The sequence below is a fragment of the Lepidochelys kempii genome, chromosome 7, assembly GCF_965140285.1.
Source record: "Lepidochelys kempii isolate rLepKem1 chromosome 7, rLepKem1.hap1, whole genome shotgun sequence".
NCBI lineage: Eukaryota > Metazoa > Chordata > Testudines > Cheloniidae > Lepidochelys > Lepidochelys kempii.
This window is the reverse complement of record NC_136386.1, coordinates 94,550,608-94,571,522: the sequence shown is the minus strand read 5'-3', so window position 1 is coordinate 94,571,522 and position 20,915 is coordinate 94,550,608. Positions and strand designations below refer to the sequence as shown.

The 20,915-nt window shown below is 38.8% G+C and overlaps 1 protein-coding gene across 6 annotated transcripts in view; it reads left to right on the top strand.

Annotated features, from left to right (window-relative positions):
- Positions 1-20,915, top strand: part of BTAF1 (B-TFIID TATA-box binding protein associated factor 1) — a 100,529-nt gene that overhangs the window by 62,711 nt on the left and 16,903 nt on the right. For all 6 annotated transcript variants that reach the window (XM_073353922.2, XM_073353921.2, XM_073353919.2 and 3 more), the window contains exons 26-35: positions 6,871-7,023; positions 15,313-15,434; positions 15,522-15,689; positions 15,907-15,984; positions 16,068-16,197; positions 16,952-17,093; positions 17,272-17,402; positions 17,864-17,989; positions 18,715-18,867; positions 20,274-20,485. In XM_073353922.2, coding sequence (XP_073210023.1) covers positions 6,871-7,023; positions 15,313-15,434; positions 15,522-15,689; positions 15,907-15,984; positions 16,068-16,197; positions 16,952-17,093; positions 17,272-17,402; positions 17,864-17,989; positions 18,715-18,867; positions 20,274-20,485 — 1,415 coding nt within the window. The remainder of the gene's footprint in view (positions 1-6,870; positions 7,024-15,312; positions 15,435-15,521; positions 15,690-15,906; positions 15,985-16,067; positions 16,198-16,951; positions 17,094-17,271; positions 17,403-17,863; positions 17,990-18,714; positions 18,868-20,273; positions 20,486-20,915) is intronic.

Sequence of the window (20,915 nt, the reverse complement as noted above, 5' to 3'; positions counted from 1 at the left end):
CCCTACAGATATGGCTACATCAAAAGTCTCTGACACCTGTGCACATGGGTGTGCACACACCTAGAATGGAACAACAATTACAAAAGGTAGGTAACAGTTTTATCTGATCTTGATTTTTAGTTATCATTAACACCATTAAATCTTTTTGTTTCTTTATATTTTAGGGTTTTCCCCAGTGTTGTAGGCTAGAAAATGCTATGTTTGTGAGAAACTTATTTTTTTCACCAGTAGATGGTAATAAAACACAATTTTCAAAATTCACTTGCACTGGATTTTCACCAGTGATGTATGAATCACCGAATTGCAGTCTTTTGAGAATTGTCAACAAGATTTAGTTTAACTTAAGGTATTACCTTTTTCTGATTTGGGAAGGCTTTCCCTCTGAATTAGATGAATCACTCTGTAATATTAATGCAACACATAAGCACTATGAAGAATTTGTCTCCTGATGTGGAAGACTGCCCAAAAGCACATTCCTAGGGAATGTTGGACACCAAATGTACCTGGGCTTTCAGAACAAATAAGCCAACAATATAAGAGATATTCAGAACTGTTTGACTTAGATCCCTTCAGTGAAGAAACCGTTGGGCTTGGGGAAAAGCTTATGAAAGAGGTTGGAAAGGAGTGATGTGATCACTGGACAGAGCCTATCAAAACAACAAATGTGGTTTCTCATGCCTTGAGGGAACTCTCACTTGACTACTTCTGCCTCCTTAACTGCTGCCCCATCCTTCACCTCTAAACTCCCTGAGCAGGAAGTAGTCTGTTCCTGCCCTTTTAAAATTCTTTAACCCTTTTGCTTCTTGGCTTTTAGGCTTTCTATTCCACAAAGGCTGTCTTCACTAAAGTTTTAGTAGTGACCTTCTCTTGGCAGAGGCCCTCCCCTGCTGTTCCTATCTCTCTTTGACACTACAGTGTCCATCACTCTCTTGCTCCACGTTTCCTTTTCCTTGTTCTTCTGGAGTACTGTATTTTCTTGGTGATTCTATATTCCTAGCCATTCATTTGCATTTACTTTAGGATTCAGCCACCTTTTGATGTTCCCCAGGGCCCTATACTTGGTACTTTCAGTCTCTTCCTCTGAACTGTTTGTGAACTTCTAAGAAAAAATCACTGTTACCTTTAATGCTGATGTATAAACTACCTTTATTTTTTAATTTTTTCCTTTCATTTTTAAAGGAGGTACAGAAATTTGAGTAATCACAAATTGGTACAAATGAGCAAAATTCATTCTAATCTCACGTTGAAGTAGGACTCTCGTACTAGTGGAATAATCCACTCACACAATGGACTTAGAAAACATGGGGGGAACGGTTCATTGGATGAAATTTAATGAATATGCAGTACAAGGATGTAAGGTTAGACAATTGTATTAGTTGCATGTATTCATATTAAATATTCAGTGTAAAGGTTATAAATAAGTAAAACAGAATTCTTCATTAATAAATTAAATGTCTAGATAATTCATGAGGAATAATATCTGAGCCTTTGGACAATTATCAATTCCAATTAGAAAAATCTTTAGAAGAAACTATCTGAACTGCTTTAATTCTACAGACATGTTCTGTGGAATTTGACTAAATGTGAACATTAAACATATTTTAGAATGAGATTTGCCAATATCCAAAAAATTAAAGGAAGATCTTTAATAAAAAAACTAAAGCTACAACATTTTAATTCTAAAAAATAGAGACTTGAGCGCCCTTGCTAGCTGTTTTAATAACTAGATGAATAGTTTGGACTGACGTTATTTAGTTCACGTTTGTTTCGAAACACTTGGGATGAGCACAGCAAAGCTGTGCTCGGTGGTGGAACTAGAATTTAAAGCTAGCCCTTCTATAAGGCACTTCAAGTTTTTATATTAAAACTTTATTAAAGACAATATTTTTTTGAAGGGTATATGCATTCAGACTAGAAATGAATGTGTTCCTCCCGAAAGATTTAGACAGACTTTTACTTCTAATTTGTTTTAAATATAAAACCCAGGAAACTGAGATGGCTTTTTCTGATATCTGTGTTAATGACTGGATGGCAAACCATCATTTAAGTAGGAAAAGAGAATGTATAAACCGTGGGGGAAGGAGACTAAGGACAGCGTGCTAGCATAGGTTCTTGAACCCAGCAACTCCCATCTCAGCACTTAATTCCTTCTTGATTTCCTTTTTCAAATAAATATTAACTAAAATATTGCAAGAGTTTGAATTAATTTATTATAACTTCTATGAACACTTACTGGTGCAGCATGGTAGCATGAAATAATTGAACAAACAGGAAAAACTGGATTCTAGCAGGAACTTGGGTGAAAAAAAAAATTGCTCCTTATTTGTAATGGTGGAGCAGACCAAATAGAACCCCTCTTGGGTTTTGGCATGATTTAATCTATCTGGGAGGAGACTATCACAGAAGCTGAAGAAGTAGAGCTCTGGCACCTCTGTGGACCTTTACCTTCTCAGTTTGAGATCCAGCTGGTGGGGAAGCCTGGGCAAGCATGCCTATCCAACAGAACAGTTTTGCCTGTCTCTTCAACCTAGTACCCCTCCACGGTGCTATAAGTTGTAACAACCAATCTGCTCATGCTGGTGATATCTGATTTCCCTATATTTCCTCCTAATAAATACATGCATCCTATTCACAATTACATTGGCAAGAAAAGTGATTCTTGACCAGGAGTACGTGTACCCCCATGGTACACAGTGTTCTTCCAGGGGGTACAGAAACACCTCTAGATATTTGCCTAGTTTTGCAACAGGCTACATAAAGAGCACTGGCAAAGTCAGTACAAACTAAAATTTCAGATGACTTGTTTATACTTCTCTATATATTATACACTGAAATGTAAGTACAATATTTGTTCCAACTGATTTATTTTATAATTATATGGTAAATACAAGAAAATAAGCAATTTTTCAGTAATAGTGGGCTGTGACACGTTTTTGTATTTTTATGTTTGTTTTTGTAAGCAAGTAGTTTTTACGTGAGGTGAAACTTGGGGTATGCGAGACAAATCAGACTCCAGAAAGAGGTATAATAGTCTGGAAAGGTTGAGAACCACTGGACAAGAAGACTGAAATCTATCTTAGAAGAGGCACCTTAACGTGCCTTCCACACAAGGGCAAGGTTGTTCTTCTACTCTAGTCTTTTCTTTCATATTTTACAGGAGATTACTCTTCCTTTGTTTGGACCTCAGCTGAAAGAGAAGTTGCTACACATACCAGAAGTGGAAAAAAGCTGTTAATATTTAACTCAGAACTGATGAATTCAGGGTTACATCTCTTTTCTTTCCATTCTAAATGACTGTACTTAAAAGCATCTAAATCCTACATAACTAGGTGGATCAGTTACTGCCTCATTGAAGCATATGCAGCTGCAGACAGACTGATTGGTTATGGAAGGAAACAGGGCCCAGTAGATTGGTGGCCTGTTGGATAGAAAGGTCAACAACCACCAACAGAAGAAATAAGCAAAGGTGTTACTGGGTAATCCATCAGCACATTTTGTAAACGCCTTACAAGATGGCCCTTTAATCCTCAGCAGCAGTATACTTTTATCAGGACAGTGGTCCAGGCATTCGGACCAATGAGCAGAAAGGAAAAATTAGTATCCCAAATGTATGTTTGGAGGAGATGTCAGGATTGCTACCTATTTTCTTTCTTCAACTTTTCTTTTTCTCCCAGTGCATCCAATCAGAGTTAAATTCTTGGATTTCTGTGGTGGCCCATTCTCAGCTCTATATAGTTACTGCTGTTGAACAAGGCCTTGAGCTGAATAAGTATTTGAATTCATCTATTAATAGCACTTCAGTGTTGCAATATAGCTTTGGAAGTACTTATTTTGCATGAGGGACGAAGGGGCATATCAAAGTCTTGGGCAAGTGTGAATTATCTCCAGTGTATTCTAGATATGAGGGCAACCCAAATGTCTCCAATTAGGAGGTGAGGTCCTAGAAAGGAAAATTGTGTAACAGACGTTTCATTTTGTATTCTAAACAAAGGTTAAAAATAAAGTAAGATATGTCTGTCTGTGTACTCTTCTCCCCTCCCCCCCGCCCCCTTCCGCCTGTGAAATAATCCACTTCTGGAGTTCAGACTTGTCCTGCTGCATAGAAATATTGGTAGTGCCTTCTATCTAGGTTCTAGGGCTCCTCTGTTTCAGGCAGCCATAATGCCAACCTGTCAGCTCATTTTTTTAGGAGGAATCAAGGGGAGATGACAGTGATTAGCAAAGGGTTTTATGATGTGGTTTTTGTGTGTGTTTTTACGTATTTGTGAATGGGGTATTAGAACAGTCTTCGTTTCAAAGATGGAAAATCCCTTGTTTTCAGGATTCAGAGTAACAGTCGTCTTAATCTGTATTCGCAAAAAGAAAAGGAGTACTTGTGGCACCTTAGAGACTAACCAATTTATTTGAGCATAAGCTTTCGTGAGCTACAGCTCACTTTTCCACAGTATGCATCCGATGAAGTGAGCTGTAGCTCACGAAAGCTTATGCTCAAAAAATTGGTTAGTCTCTAAGGTGCCACAAGTACTCCTTTTCTTTTTGTTTTCAGGAGTTAGTGCTGGAAATGAATTATTTGAGTGTTTCTTTTATCACAACCATTTTGGTTTCAGTTTAGATTTGTTTGTCTCTGGCAAACAACTTAATATTTTTTTAATATAAGATAATGTATCCATTGTCCAGACTCTTGTGCATTGTCTTCAGGCTTTTAGAACATTTCCAAAATGTGAGGCTCTTTATTCAGTTGCTGTATGAGTAAAAGAGTTATGAACAAACATGGGATTTCTGATGTATGTTGGCTCCTAATCAACCAAAACAGGAAATCTATATTTTAAAGTGGTTGTGAGATTGAATTTGGAAGTTGATAATTCAGTGTGCACAGTTCTTGTATTTCTCTGATCGCTTAATTTCAATATATTCATTCTAGTGAGCCATGAAAATATAAGACTAGAAAACTATGCTTGGAAGAGAGGATACAGAGTAAACAATTCATTACTGTCTTGTACATCTTCATGATAAATGGTTTTGCTATAAGTTGACACAGCACTTTCATTTGTCTCTTCTTTTAAATGTAAAATAAAAAAAGGTGGTTGAACGGGTACTGTATTTAAAAAATCAAAAGGAAGTTGCATGCTTTTCTGATTGGAGCACTAAAACAATCTGAAAACTGGGTTGCTTGTGCCTTTCCTGTATTAGATAACACTACCAAGTGGTTGATACAAGACTTTGGAGCCCCAATATGGGGCAGCTAGTCAGAAGAGGAATCTCAAAGCATTTTATAGGTGACACACAGATATGGCACTGACCATAGTAGGCTCAATAGGCCAGATTTTTAAAGGTATTTAAGATGTCTGACTCTCCTGCCACCTACAGCCACTCTTCCTCTAGGCAGTAGGGAGGTTCACTGTGGTCACTCTGCGCCCAGGTTTGGTGCTATGGGGCTGCCCACCCAGCACTGAATCTATCCAGGAAGTGTTGACTGACAACTGTGGAGGGAAGTATACTCCTCGGTGAGAGAGGGGTTCCATTCTGTCCAGTGCAACTGTAGTCATTACTACCTTCTTTTTCCTACACACAACAAAATGAGGGAGCAGACAGGAAGCTGCCAAACTGTGGGCTGGGACTGGCTTTATGTTCTTTGATTCAACATTTCCCTATCCACTGCTATTCCTGTTGCACTCAGCAGTGAGTACAACTGAAGCTTGTGCAGAGGCCCCAACCACCACTTTTTGCAGACCCACCATCCTTGAAAGCTCTGAAGAAGGGAATTGTTCTCTGGACTTATCCTGAGGTGAAGTTTAACCAATACGCTGAGCCCTCTGCTCAGTAGTATGCCAGACAATTTCCTCCAGAAGACTGAGACACTTAGTGGAGGCAGTGACATCTACCCTAACTCTCTATGAGGCAAAGAAACTAAGTTTCTCTACCCTCCATATAAGCACAGGCAGAGATTGATGTTTGCTTTCCATTTCACGTAGATATTAGGGCATTAATCTCAGAATCCAGGTGAAACCTGATGTAAAACCTGCCTTTTCTAAGGCTATGTGTAAGTTTCATACGCTGCCAAAAAAAGTCCTTTGATTCATTGTGGACTGCTCATCCAGAGCCTGCAGTTTGCAAGCAATTGGTCCATCACAACTGTCATGAAGCCAGGAGGCTTTCAACCCTTCACTGAATTCATACCTTCAACCTAAAACCTCCTCTCAACATACGTCTCTGATTCACCATAGGTTCTCAATGTTTTCAATTCTCTGCTTTTGCCTTTTGGACTAAGAACAGCAACTGAGAGTCTTATCAAAGGTCCTGATAATGGTTTGTTGTAATACTCTCTCACACCCCTCTAACAGTTGGAATTCTAACAGTTGGAATCTTACCTTTCTACTTAGTTCTCATTTTAGGTTATAGTTTGGAATTTGAGTACTCTTGGGGAAGTTATCTACTACTTTTTGGGGGTTGGTTGTAGCTTAGGAAGAAAAGGTGTCAGTTTTTTCAGTCGACTGATGAAGCTACCTTAAGTAAAGGCGGAACAATCCAGCTTCTGCATAATTTTACAGGTAGGACCGGTGTTCCTCTTTTGTGTACAAAAGTTTATAGTGGAATTTTCCTTTGGTGAACGTTCAGGGTATGTTCTGTTTTTGTCAATTCTGCAACTTTGGATGAACTAGCCTACAGGGGATCAAGCAAGTGACTTTTTTTCCAAGTGTGTGATAAAAGAAGCCTTTGGGAATATGCAATTGAAAAAATACCTTGCGAAAATGCTAAATGCTTATGAAAATCTCTTCTGGCGAATGTGAGATTCTAGTTTGCATTTGCTCACTTTCTATATAAGAAATGACTTCTTTTGTACAAGGTTACTATATTTTTTAATCATTTCAGGCTGGCATTCCAGATCCACCAAACATGTCTGAAGAATTAATCCAACTGAAAGCCAAAGAGCGCCATTTTCTGGAGCAACTATTGGATGGAAAAAAATTGGAAAACTATAAAATTCCGGTCCCAATCAAAGCAGAACTCAGAAAATATCAGCAGGTAAAAACTTCTCCTTTTACTTTACAAGAAAAGCATGATGACTTATAGTGCATAATTGTAACACATTCTGTACACTAAAACTCGGACAGTAAACTGACAGACTTTCAGGGTTGGTAATTTCCCAGAAGAAACTAGTTTAGGACAAGGCATTAGTAAATACTGTTTTCAACCCATTTTAATCAGAAACTGGGAAGAATATAACTATTATTAGAACAAACTAATGACAATTACTGAAAAATATATAGTAACTTGATAGTTTTGCGGTAATATGATCTAATTTTAATTAAAGGCGATAAAACGAAAAAGAGCCTCAACTTAAAGCTGTATGCTATTGCCTTGGATACTTCAAACAAAAACTGAAACTTCTGAATTTCTCTTCTTTGTTTAGCAATTTAAATATGTTCAGTACAAACAGACGGATTCCCACATTCAGAAGTTGCAGTTTCTGTTCGAGGGGAAACTACCAAATTAACTGTCCAGTCCAGTACTTTCTCTTCAGTTGGGTGGCTGGAGTGCAACTAAACTCAGTGAATACAGTGACTCAAGTAAAATAGTTCAGCATGAGCAAAGGTGGAAGAACACTTGACCCAATTCATGGCTAGTTTTGAGAAAGTTCATGAAGATGGCAGAGTCTTGCATTCAGAAATTGCAAAGACAAAGTGAGTTGGAAGGCAGATTGTATGAGAAATAATTTGCAAAATGCAGTGGAAAGAACAAAAACACCAGAACGACTGGCTTTGGCTACACAGATGTGAGTATTAGAATCCGAAAGTCAGATCCAGATTGGCCAAATAAAACCAAGAAGAAGTTTTTAACAAAAACAACTCCAGAACTGAAGCAAAAGATAGACTTGAAAATTGCAGATTTTTTTTTTATGGCTATAATATTACTTTGTCTGTTGAGCATCCAAATTTTCAAGCAATGATCAGCTGCGTAAGGCCAGACTACAAAGTACTCAATTGAAAGCAGGTGAACATTAGACATAGTTACTGGTGACTTATTCGTTGTATGCTTCTACCCTTTATATGCAAAGCAGTCACATTAATACAGGATGGCTGGAGTAAGGTGCACAATGACCCAGGGAACTGTGTGCAGATAGGGAAAACTCAGGCTTATGTGTCAGTGGTTGATACTGGAAGTAATAAGACTTGAACGTTCTGTGCTACGCTAGCAAGAAATGCCAAAGGCCTTAGCAAATGAACTGTATGGCTATGGTGTTAAGAGCTACCTGGCAGAGGACGAGAAAAAGATGTAATATGTGAGAAGTGATTTGGAACAAGATGATGACACTTTAGTTATGTATGGATGTACGTCACATTGGCTAAATCTACTTGGACAAGATCTTGCACAAAGTATGTTGATTAAACATTTTGTAGGTTTACAGAAGTATTTTCATAATCGCAATCAGCCTGAAGCCTTGTTAAAAAGAATGCCAAGGGCATGTAAACACCCAAATTCCTGGTGACGCTCAAACAGTCAAATAACATGCCTAGAAGTACACGTTAAAATATGGCTGCATTCTCTCAGGATTGAGAGTGATCCTTAGTAGGGCCCTACCAAATTCAGGGTTCATTTTGGTAAATTTCACGGTCAAAGTATTTTAAAAATATTGAATTTCATAGTTTCAGATATTTAAATCTTAAATTTAATGGTGTTGTAACAAAGCATGAATATGTATTAAAAAACCTAAACATATAAAGCCTTTAAATCGGCATTTCTCAAACTGGAGGGTCCTGACCCAAAAGGGAGTTGCAAGGCTATTGTAGGCAGTATTGCCACCCTTACTTCTGCGCTGCCTTCAGAGCTTGGCAGCTGGAGAGCGGTGGCTGCTGGCCAGGTGCACTGCTCTAAAGGCAGTGCCACCATCAGTGGTAGCGCAGAAGTAGAGGTGGCAAAATCCTACCTGCTGCTGGCAGCAGCACAGCCTTCAGAGCTGGGCACCTGGCTAGTAGTTGCCGCTGTCCAGCCAGCCAGCTCTGAAAGGAAGCGCAGAAATAAGGGTGCCCCCCCACAATAGCCTTGCAACCCCCCTTTTGGGTCTTGACCCCTCCTCCCCTCCCAGTTTTGAGTATAGGGTAAAAGTACACAAGTGCAGATTTCACCGTGGAGACCAGATTTCACAGTCCATGACACATTTTTCACGGCCGTGAGTTTGGTGTAGGGCCCTAATCATCAGGCAGAACTTGAAGATAGAATGATCAATATAACTAATAATCAAGGGATTTACCAAGAAGCAAAGAACTCAATAAGTCAGTTGAAACTAGTTGCTGTTGCATGCAGTGTATGATTTGATCTACTGTTAAATGAAGATCTTGCACTAAACAAAGCAAAAGGTACAATTAGTCCTGTGCACATGTTGGTCAACTAAAGAAACTGTCAGCTGAGCAAGAAGGAATTGCAAGGCAGTGGTTATTCAGCAAAAATCCTGACTTTCTCGCATATTTACTTACAATTAAAGTAGAAGAAGCTCCATGTCTAAAGTCAGTTTTCATCCACGATCAAAGAAAGTTTCCCCTCTAACATTATGGGAAAATATCTGAAGAATTCTGACATTCCATCTGACTTCATTGAACTTAAAATGCAGTTTCATCTGTGTCCAGCAAATTCAGCAAGCATAGAATTAATCTATCAAAACTGAGGAATAAGCTCAGTGTATCACTATATAAAAGTTGTTCGATTACAGAATGCCCAAATGGACCTGGACTGATGGTCTGGACCTCTGCGTGCTTCTGATTGCATAATGCTTCAAGCCTAGAACTCTGCATTACTGTTTCATATAATATGATGATTTTGACTTCTGTTTCAATAATATTGAAAACTGAAATGAGTCATGACATATAAATTCCTTGAGAAAATACCAAACCAAAACCTATATAAACATTCCAACGTTTAGTATTGTAATTACATATTAGTATTATGTCCATTGCAGTTTTACTTTTTATTTTCACAACCCTAAATTGATCTCTGAATCTATGTAACCACAATTTGAATATGTAACTAAAACTAAGTGTAATGTGGTGTACGTTATTGAAATAGTTCTTTAAAATCCCTTAAACTGGGACTATTAGTTTTTCCTGGACGAGTTTAAAAAAAACAAAACATAATTTTACCTGGTATTTACCAGATGTGGTTTTTACCAGGTCATCCCTGCTTTCCATTCTCTGTAATTTTGAAGCAAGAATGGCGGTTAATTTCATCCGAACACCATGTGCAATAAAATATCCAAAAGATACAAGGAAGGGAGAATTATGGCATATGAACATAAAAATATCTTTGTAGATCCAAATATTTCCCACAATCCCTGACTAATGGGCTATGCCTTGGTCTGTGTGAATATCAGAGACCATTCAGCATTGTTACTAGGCAACCACTGGGTTTGATCATGCTCCTCCCTTTCACTCACCAGAAGTTCTCACTTAGTGATTCCCTCTCTCGGGCTCTTTTTAAAAATAAGTAAATTGTTGTGCAATAACAACCTTTTTACCCCTTTCTGAGGAGGTCTTGTCCTGAGGAATATGGAAACTGAGGCATTTGTTCCTCTGGGCTCTTCAGTGCAGCATGGTATCTCCTTTCCATGTGCTCCCCAATCATGATGAAGCAGCATAAGAAGTAGTGAGTGAAGTCTCAAAAGATGCTTTTGTTTTGTAAGGCAGCATTCCCAGTCAGCAAATAGGATGAACTATCCATACCCATTCACAGCCCCCATCCCTCACTCCACCAGGGTATGCCCCCTGTCACTCGAGAAGCCTTTACACATCACAAACAGGTTGTGGATCAGAGGGACTAGTAGTCTCAAACAAATTTGCTAAGGAACAGAGCAGATCACTCCTCTCCCTCCCATCCTCTCCCCACACAGAAAGTATTTCTAATAGCCCCCTCAGCACCCTAGAGAGACAGCCCCAACTACCAGACTGTTTGTTTGAAAACCAGGCTCCCCTTGCATGTTCTCAAATGGTCCAAACTCCCTAGGCAAGGAATCAGTTGTCGTCTTCAGTCCATCTGGCATCTCCTGTGCACCCAAGGATTGAAATGGGCAAGAAAAAGCCTATGAGCCATAACTGTTCCCACTCCTGATTCCAGTTCCTCCACTTGAAAACTGACTCTGAACAGCCATCACAAGTGAAAAAGGAAGATTTCCCACCCCCCAACCCTTGACAATATAAGACGTACTGCACAAGACAGTGGTGGCTCTGATTTGAAATCCAGCCCCCCCCCCCCCCCCAAAAAAAAAGACAGCAAAAAATCTAATGGGTAAAGATCTGTTTTCAAAATAGAAGTTGAAAATAACCCCCTACTCTCTTTCCTGGGGAAAATCATGAAAAAGGCAAATGTCCTGTGGGAAAGAGACCACAGAATATTTTATAGTTTAGGAGCCTAAGGAAAACCACAAGTCTTGCCTAAAATCACACTGGCAGTAGCCCCCACTTTACCAAACATGAGCCTGTCTGAAGGGGATTTTTTTCCAAAAATTCAGATGATAAAAATTTAGGTTTCCCTAAGAGAGACTACAAATCTTCCACATTCTACGAAGTCCTTTGCTACCACCTGTTTTGCCTGGGCTCTCCTGTCATGTTTAACTGATCTGACAGCTGCAGACCCCAACAAAGCCAAGGAATTCCTGTCAGTGTTAAAGAAAAACTTGCATTCTGTTTCTTTCATAGCTGACTTACCTAAGGATTCCATGGGGTTTGCTGCTAGGGTCATGACCTTTAATTCAGACCACAGCAGTGGCTATGACTCTGGATAGCAGACAACCATTCAAAGAAATACTATTTCTCAAATGGACAAATCTTCAAATTGTCTTATGCTTTACGAACGCTCTCCTCTCCACCAATTATTATGGGGTTATAGGAACTCTGAAAGTAAGTAGAAACAAATTTTCTGGATTTAAGAGTAATGAATCTGGTAATTCTCAGGTACTGGCTTCAACTGCAGAGACTTCCTTCTAGTACAATCAGAAAAGCCTTCATGGTGGATTTTTAACAACCGAGGACGAAATAGAAGCCCAAAATTCCACTCCACAGTAGTACAGATACTATTCTGGATGAAGAATCCTTGCATTGATCACTACAGCCCACAAAAAGGGGGACACTAAAGAAGAAAGACTACCTGATTAGACATTTGACTCATAACTCAAATAGTTCTGAAATCAGGAGGTCTGTTTTTATTTTCTGTGAGGGAAATATGTGCATAGTTATTTACAAAGTTGATTTAGTATTAGAACTTGTTACTAAATCATTAGTGTTCTACAATTTTAAGAAAAACTCTTCGACCAGGTCTATGCTACAGAACTATATCGATATAACTGTATTTTACAAATATTGACAAGTGAAATGTGCATTTGAAAATGCTATCAGAGGTTTGAAAAAATCCACACCCATGAGTGACGCAGTTATGTTGACCTTACACCTCATGTAGATGGTGCTATGTCAATGGAAGAGCTTTTCCCTTCGACATAGCTTACTGCTTCTCGGGGAGATGGATTAACTATGCCAACAGGAAAAGCTCTCCTGTTGGCGTAGTAACATCTTCACAAAAGCGCTACAGGGGTGCTATAGCACTGTACTTGAAGACAAGCCCTTCTAGTGTGTGGAACAAGGGGCATGGCTAGAGATATGAGGTCTGGAGAAACCCAGAAACTTTCAGTGGGGAAAAGAACTTGGTTTTTTTTTTTTTTTAACCCCCCCCCCCCCCCCCGATGCTTTGGTATGAAAAAAAAAATTGGAAGTGCTGGGAAAAATTGAAAAGAAACTTCTGTGCAAATATTATATATCTGTAACCCCCTGGAACATATTATAGCCCCCTAAATTGCTGCTGTTTGTACTAAAGAACAACTCTGAGTATAGGGGGCCCTTTCTTGTGACTTACTGCCTGCCTGTCTATGCTGACTTCCGTCCTGGACGTGGAGTTTGGTGTGGAAACAGTGTGAGCATGAGGGGGAAGCAGCTGCTACCCTGAAGCTGCTGTCCTCCTGATTGTCCCTGATGAGCAGCCCACTCATTCCAGAGATGACATCTCAGTAGACTGGAAGGTTGACACACACTGTCGTGTAGGGGACCTAACAGTCTGTAGCCTGCCTGCATAGTCGCTGGGCTAGAGAGCAAGAGGCCTATGCATCCAGGGCCTTGGAGGAGAATCTTGAGGGGCAGGAATGGATTCTGCCTCCACTTTCTGACCTGGAGATCTGCAGGAGGAACCAAATGCACGCAGCATGGAGGAGCTCTTTTTCTTCTCCCTCAGCAAAAATGATATGACTATGGAAGCATTTCCACACTGAAAGTCATTCAGATGAAAAGGGATCTGTATTTGCAAATACTGCCAAGTGAAATATGCATTTTCAAATGCTATGAGAATGGCCAAACACATCCTTGCATGTAAAATGTCCTGCAGACATTTAAAAAAGCCTTCATAACTGGCAATGAAGGTCAAGAAGAAGAGATGACACTGACAGTGGTTGCACTTGCAACAATCCTCCTCAATCCAGAAGTCCTTCTGCTTCTGACACACCACCATCTGAAATTGTTGAACACTCAAGTTCAGCTCTTCAGTCATCAGGAAAACAACATGCATTTCAGCCAGTTATATCCAAAAGACCCTCAACAATGACTTCATTAATAGACAGGGTGATGCTTGAATGGCAACAAAAAATTGACCAAACTCTCTCAAGGGTGATATGTTTCTGGCTCTCCACTGAGTCACAGAAAAGATTTATTGGCAGGAACCATTTAAACTATTAAGACCATCATGAAAGTCACCCAGCAGACCTTCTTTCAGCAAAACTCTTCTACAGTCAGAATATGAACGTTTTTAATACAAACTCTGCGCCAAAAAAAAAAAAAAGAATCAATGAAAAACTTAGTCTGGCAGTACTTGCAGATGTGTGGACAGATGCATGGGGGGGAAAGAAATCCAAAATTGTATAACACCTCAACCAGTTTTTTTGGCTAACATGTGAAAGATGTTGAGAAGTGTGTTTCAGTTAGTGCAAATCTTCAATTTTAAAAGTACATGAAGATCATAACAAAAGTTCAGTCCAGAAGTTGTGAATCTTTCAGACAGATTCTGATTAGAGAAGTCCCAAGAAAAATCTCTATTCTAGCATTTCCAAGATATTAGTAACTAAACTGTTTAGCCAGCTATGAACAAGTATAATATAATTTTGCTTAAATTATGACACTTTTTAGTAGTGTGTTATCCTTTATAGAGTCTGGTGTTTACTATAAAGTTTAGAGAGATGCTGAGACTTACCATTTGTCCTTAATATTGTGTTAACTACATTATAATGAATACGTAAAGGGGATGCTCAGTGGAGACTCTCTCATCCCAATAAGCTTGGTGGCGGCAGCAGCAGAAGCATCACCCTCAAATCCCCCACCCCACCAAATCCAGGCAGGGTAGTTAATAGTAGTGGGAGCCCAGGCCGGCTTTCAGGCTCCCTTTCCCCCCCAGTTGCAAACTGAAGAAAGGGGGCAGGGGTGAAGACGGTGAAGTCCAGGAGGGAGTCATATAGCGGGTGTCCAAGGGACACTTTTATGCGGTGGTGGGGAAAGGGGACCAGCAGAGTCAGCAAGTTGGGGTTTGTCTTTGGTGCCATATATTTATATGCAATTAAGGCTGAATTTTCAATCTGTCACATGCATGGGATGGGGGAGGTTTAGAAACCAGAAGATGTGGGGTTTTTTTTTGTTTTTTTGGGTTTTTTGTTTTTTTAGACTCCCATGATTTTGGGGAGTTCTGACTCATTTTGACTCTTGGGCTTGGTGGTAATAAATATCAAAACAAACAAAGGGCAGAGGCCATAAGTCATGGTTTTGGGGAGAGGTTACACTCAAAGAAAAATTATCGAGTAACATATTCCAGTTTTCTTCCCTCTGCATATTTTAATAGCCAAGCAGTTGTACGTCACACAGTGAAGACTGCAAAGGTACACTGACTAGGATATTTGTGAGTTTGTCTTTGCAAGTGTTTCTGCTGATCGATTTACCAGCACCCAAGGAGCATTTTTTTTTTCCCCTTTTCTGTAAGGCTGTTAATGAGATGGTGGGCTGAAGCAGATACATTTGTGGGCAGTCCTTCGGGGCTGTGTATGGGGGGTGTTAATTATGGGATAGGCACCCAGAGCAATGCATGGACACCTGTAGTAGTAGTTTAAAAGTTTGAAATCAGGCAGGAGTTTGACAGTGCATGGCATATCCATCACAAAAGCGTTTTGAAGGAAAGATTGATTGCTCTAATCAAAACACCTGACTTTTTACATCTTTTGTCTCCTGCACTTTCTCCTTTTTAAAGGATGGTGTCAATTGGCTGGCATTTCTCAATAAGTACAAACTTCATGGAATTCTTTGTGATGATATGGGTTTAGGAAAAACATTGCAGTCCATTTGTATTCTTGCAGGAGATCATTGCCTCAGGTAAGCTGCTGTTCTATCATGCACTTTGAGGATTTTTTTTAAGATACTAAAAGTAACATTGCGTTCTTAATGTTTGATACTCTAAAGGGCTCAAGAATATGCAAGAACTAAATTGGTAGACAGTGTTCCTCTTCCATCCTTGGTGGTTTGTCCTCCAACGCTTACAGGTCATTGGGTGGATGAAGTGAGTAAATTTTGCTCCAAAGAGTATCTCAATCCTTTGCACTATACCGGACCTCCCACTGAAAGAGCAAGGTAAGCAGTACATTGCAGAAAAAATATTTTGACTTGAACATATATTCTCTGTCTGATTAAGATAAATTTCAAAATTCTTTGTATATGGCTGAAAAAATAACTTCGCTTTTTATGCAGACAGTAAATCGTAGAATGTTTACTCTACTTTTGTGGGTGGAAATGAAGACCTATTTATTTATATTTGCCCTGAACACTGTTTCTCTCTATTTGTTTTAAGATTGCAACACCAGGTGAAAAAGCACAATCTCATAGTAGCTTCATATGATGTTGTGCGAAATGACATTGATTTCTTCAGGTAAGAATTAATGTTTGTCGTCTTGCTTTCTTGTTTTATTCATATTTTTAAAATATTAAATAAGACTTCCTTTTATTTCCTAGAAATATTAAGTTTAATTACTGTATTCTTGATGAAGGCCATGTAATCAAAAATGGAAAAACAAAATTGTCAAAAGCAGTAAAGCAGTTGACTGCCAATTATAGGATCATTCTTTCTGGGACACCAATCCAGGTAATTGCTACACACTCTATTTCAAGAGGGTGGGAGTGGAAGAGGCAAAGGGAAATTATTTTTGCAGTTACTTCGCTGTCCTCATTATCTTAGCTGTCCTGTTCAGCATATAGCTTACTGCTCTCCTGAACATCTGAGGCTCGCGCTCACCATTTCACATATGGAAAAACCCAAAGTGGTGTGGGGACTCTGAAGTACTCCCACTCCATTTTTCTCCAAACTGTTACAAAGTGGTGTGGTTTTCCACCTTTATGGAACCCAGGGGTTCCATTCCAAAAACTCATGGCACATGATGTTCATATCAACTCGAACTCCCTCACATTTTGAGTCCCATTCTGCTATATAAGACCTCTCTCCTTGGGATGTCTGCCTCGCATTGAGTTGAGGCTGCCAAAGACCCTAGTGTACTGCCATACACTCTCTCTCTGCTGCTATCCAAAGGGCATGCTTTGATGCCTGGAGGTGTCGGAAAATCCAGTAATCAATTACAAAGTGCACATTCTGAAGTCACTTTGGTCCTGGCCTGTGAAGGTACCATTGGGGCCTTCCCCTTACCTAATCCTTGATTTCATCCCCACCCAACTGTCAATCTCCCAGATACACAAAACAGCTATAGGATCATAATTGATGTCGAGAGCTTCATTGCACTGTATTATAGGGTAAAAATTCAAAAATAAGTAAAGAAATACTCCATAATCTTGGAAACTGTTTTCAGTCTTGGAAATGTTTTAATGAATTTTTCTCTTATCTTCAGAATAACGTTTTAGAGTTGTGGTCACTGTTTGACTTCCTTATGCCAGGATTTTTGGGTACTGAACGCCAGTTTGCAGCGCGTTATGGCAAACCAATTTTAGCAAGTAGAGATGCTCGGAGTTCCAGTCGAGAACAAGAGGCAGGTAAGGCACAAGCTCCAATCTGTTTTCTTTCTTGTTTCTTTGTAACTCAGAATTTCTGTTGAAAACATCAAACACTTCAATATCGCAGTATGAAGTCTTTCTGTTTGTGGTGATTGAAGTAATTTGCTGCTTTGTTGTGGTTTCTGAACTATTTGCTATGTCTGCTGTTGACACCTAGGAGTTCTTGCAATGGAAGCACTGCACCGTCAAGTATTACCATTTCTGTTGAGAAGAATGAAAGAGGATGTACTACAGGATCTTCCACCCAAAATTATTCAAGATTATTACTGTACTCTCAGTCCTCTACAGGTAAGTTTAAAAAGCAAGATATAGACTCTCTCTGGTACTGGACATTTGCTCTGCACTAGTTGGGACTACAGAGGAGCCAGTTGTAGCTCCATGATCCTGGGGTCAGTTCAGTATGAACCTTGGCATACTTTAGACCACCCGGATTTGAAAATATTTTCTTATGAGGCTTAAAATTAATGAGGAGTGTGTTTCTGGTATCACTAATGTGGGTAGTTGTAGGAAATAGTTTCCTGGCATGTATTACTTAGACAATATGCATGAATTTGCAAATTTAAAGTAAAATTTTCAAGTAATGAGATTACACATAAACTGTGTGGTATTAATATTATGTTTAGTGAGAACTTAAAAAGTTCTCTTAGTTTGTTGCATTATTAGGCAGTCTGGATTTAAATTTTGTCGTTCTTGTTTTCTCACTCCTTTACACGATACACTCCTTTCTTTCACCTCGGGGGACCCTACAGGTTCAGCTTTATGAAGATTTTGCCAAGTCTCGTGCCAAATGTGATGTTGATGAAACTGTTTCATCTGCTTCACTGAGTGAGGAGACTGAAAGGCCAAAGCTTAAAGCTACAGGACATGTGTTTCAGGTACAGATTTCTTCAATAATTTGTGCTCTCTTGTTAATGTATTTCTAGTAGATTATATTCTACTAAATCCTGCCCTACTGAAAAAGGTAATTTTTGTACACTGGATGTTGAAATATAGTTTAAAGTACATTCGGTTAAATCCTGAACCTACTATTTAAATGAAGCAATTTCCATAGCTGTGATTAACTTGTCTGGAATAAGGTGTGAAGAGCTAAGATGATTAAATTACATTTTGATGTCTTATTTTCAAGTGAAACTTCCTGTTTAAAATATTTAAACTATAATAGGTTTTTTTACGTATTCTGCTGAATTAATCAGACTGAAATTGTGCATGATCACAAGCCTTCATAAAATTTGGATCCAAAGATAACTTAAGGTAAATTGGTATGGCAGTACTTCTCTGAAGGGCCTCACACAGCTTCCAGTTTCCAATCTTGTTGTTTCAGAGTCACATGATGCTCTGATACAAGGGCTTCATGCACTGTCCCCAGAGCTGGAACTAAGATTGTTTTAATACTAGCAGCGGCAAGTTTTCGGCTGGAATTAACTTTTATTTAAATAAGCGTATGATACAAACATCATTAAAAATCTGTGTTGTCGTCAGACTTGTGAAATTATGGCCAAGTGGGCTACAACATTAAATGTCAGTTTTGTTCACCCCATTTTCCATAATCTTTAGTTGCTGCTAACCTCACCAGTTAACTTTTTCTCTCAAAATTTAAAAGGCATTGCAATATTTACGAAAACTATGTAACCATCCAGCATTAGTGTTAACAACCCAGCATCCAGAATACAAGAGAACTGCAGAGCAGCTTGCAGCTCATAACTCATCCCTTCGAGATATCCAGCATGCACCTAAACTGTCTGCTTTAAAACAAGTAAGTATATTTAAACCATGTTATGTATCCCAAAGTTCATAAACGTATGTACTGTTCTGGAGTTACTGTGATTATTGTATAACACTGTTTTTGAAAAAAACTATCAATTAGGAATTTAGTTATTTTAAAAAATTAGTTAACCTGTCCTTGAGTGTCTGTCATATTTCTGGTTTTACAGTTCCACTTTTCTGTTTTTGGTTATTTTTGCGGGGGGGAGGGAGAAGGCTATTGAATAATTTCTCTCAATCATTCCTGTGCAAAAGAATCCATACAAACAGAAGAAACTGAGACCCCTTGCAGTCAATGTGTGATGCTGAATTTGGGCAGGACTATTTGATTTCACGGTGAATGGACTGCAGTCAAATAACAAAGTGCCAGCAAACAAACTGGGAAAACAGGGAGATATTTTGTCCCTCTAATCTTTGTTATATTAAGCAAAGATGTTACTTGTAATAATAGCAAGTTTAAAAGTTTCAGGCAGAAGTGATTTTTAAATTGATGGGGTTTTTTAAATTGCAATTTCCATGTAAAATTGAGTGTACTGAATGATTTTCTGACCAAGTGTTCACTCTTAGCATGGGACCACCATTTTCAGGAAAGTAGCTATAATTTATCTCTTCAAATTTTAATCCAAGGCATTTCACTCTTTTTATATATATTTGGAAATGATCACTAGAAATATTTGCTAAAATTTAATTTTTTAGAAAATAGTACTACATTTCTTAAGAAAATAGGCATATGAAGAAGAAGATGGGATATGTACGAAGTGCTGATTTTGTACAAATACAGAAGTTATGTAGTTATTGCATGGAGAGATAATTCTCTCTCCAATCCTGCATTATAATGAGTGGGCACAGCAGTCTGCATACATGGATCAAAATACAGGATCGGGCCTTAGTCATTGTTTTTTTCAAGTGCTTTGGAGTATCTGAAGTATGAAAGCTGCTTTTTCTGTTCGCTGTTGCTTTACTACTTCCTGTTACTCTTAGCAGAAAATTGTTTGACCTGTTTATTATAGAAGACACCTCTGGTGGTTGAAGACATTGACTCAATTTTCTATATAATTACACATGGTTATGTATTATACCCCTCTTACTAATCTAATATTTGATAGAAAACTTCTTGTTTAAAACCAGTTTTTGTGGAAACAAGATAAGAAATTTAAATGTTTTCTGCCAAATTTTGCAGGTCCTTCATAATGTGAAAGGCTGTACAGTCAATATTCCTTGTTCCCTACAGAATGTGACTCCTAGCTCATTACATACCCTGCAGGAATTTGGGGGGGGTGGGGAGAGAGAAAGAGAAAAATACGATTTTTATTCACTTCTGCCAGCAGTGTAAATACCTCTATTTACAAGAGAGACCTAATCCATTGTGGTAATTTTTATTTTAAAATTTACTTGAAGCTACTACTAGACTGTGGTTTGGGAAACGGTGGCTCTTCAGAGAGTGGCACAGAAGCTGTTGTGGCTCAGCACAGGATACTTATCTTCTGTCAGCTCAAGAGCATGCTGGATATAGTAGAACATGACCTTCTCAAACCTCACTTGCCCTCTGTTACATATTTGCGATTAGATGGCAGCATACCTGCTGGTCAAAGGCATTCCATTGTTTCAAGGTAAGTTCCTCTCTTCTTTTCCTCTGGTGCCTTAAGGCAGACTACAATGGATGGCATTACTTGCTTGAATACAAAATTGAAGTGGCTCTTGTCTTCTGGGAGCTCTTGCAGCTTTTAATAAGATAGGGTATTATAATTTCTACGCATGTGATCAGATTATACTGGCACACCATCATTGAATAACTGATCTTGCAATTTGAATCAGATTAAATGAACCAGTGTGAAGATGTGTTCACAAATATTAACTGAGTAGCAAGGAACCATGTGTCATAAGCATCATACTTTTTTAAAAAGTCATTAAATTAAATTCTGAATAACACAGGCTTAAATTGTAAGGAAATCTTCATATGATGGGCTTTCTTCGGTTCGCTAGTACTACAAAAGAGATTCCAAAATTCCAAGTGTACTCTGAATATAGTGAATATACTTA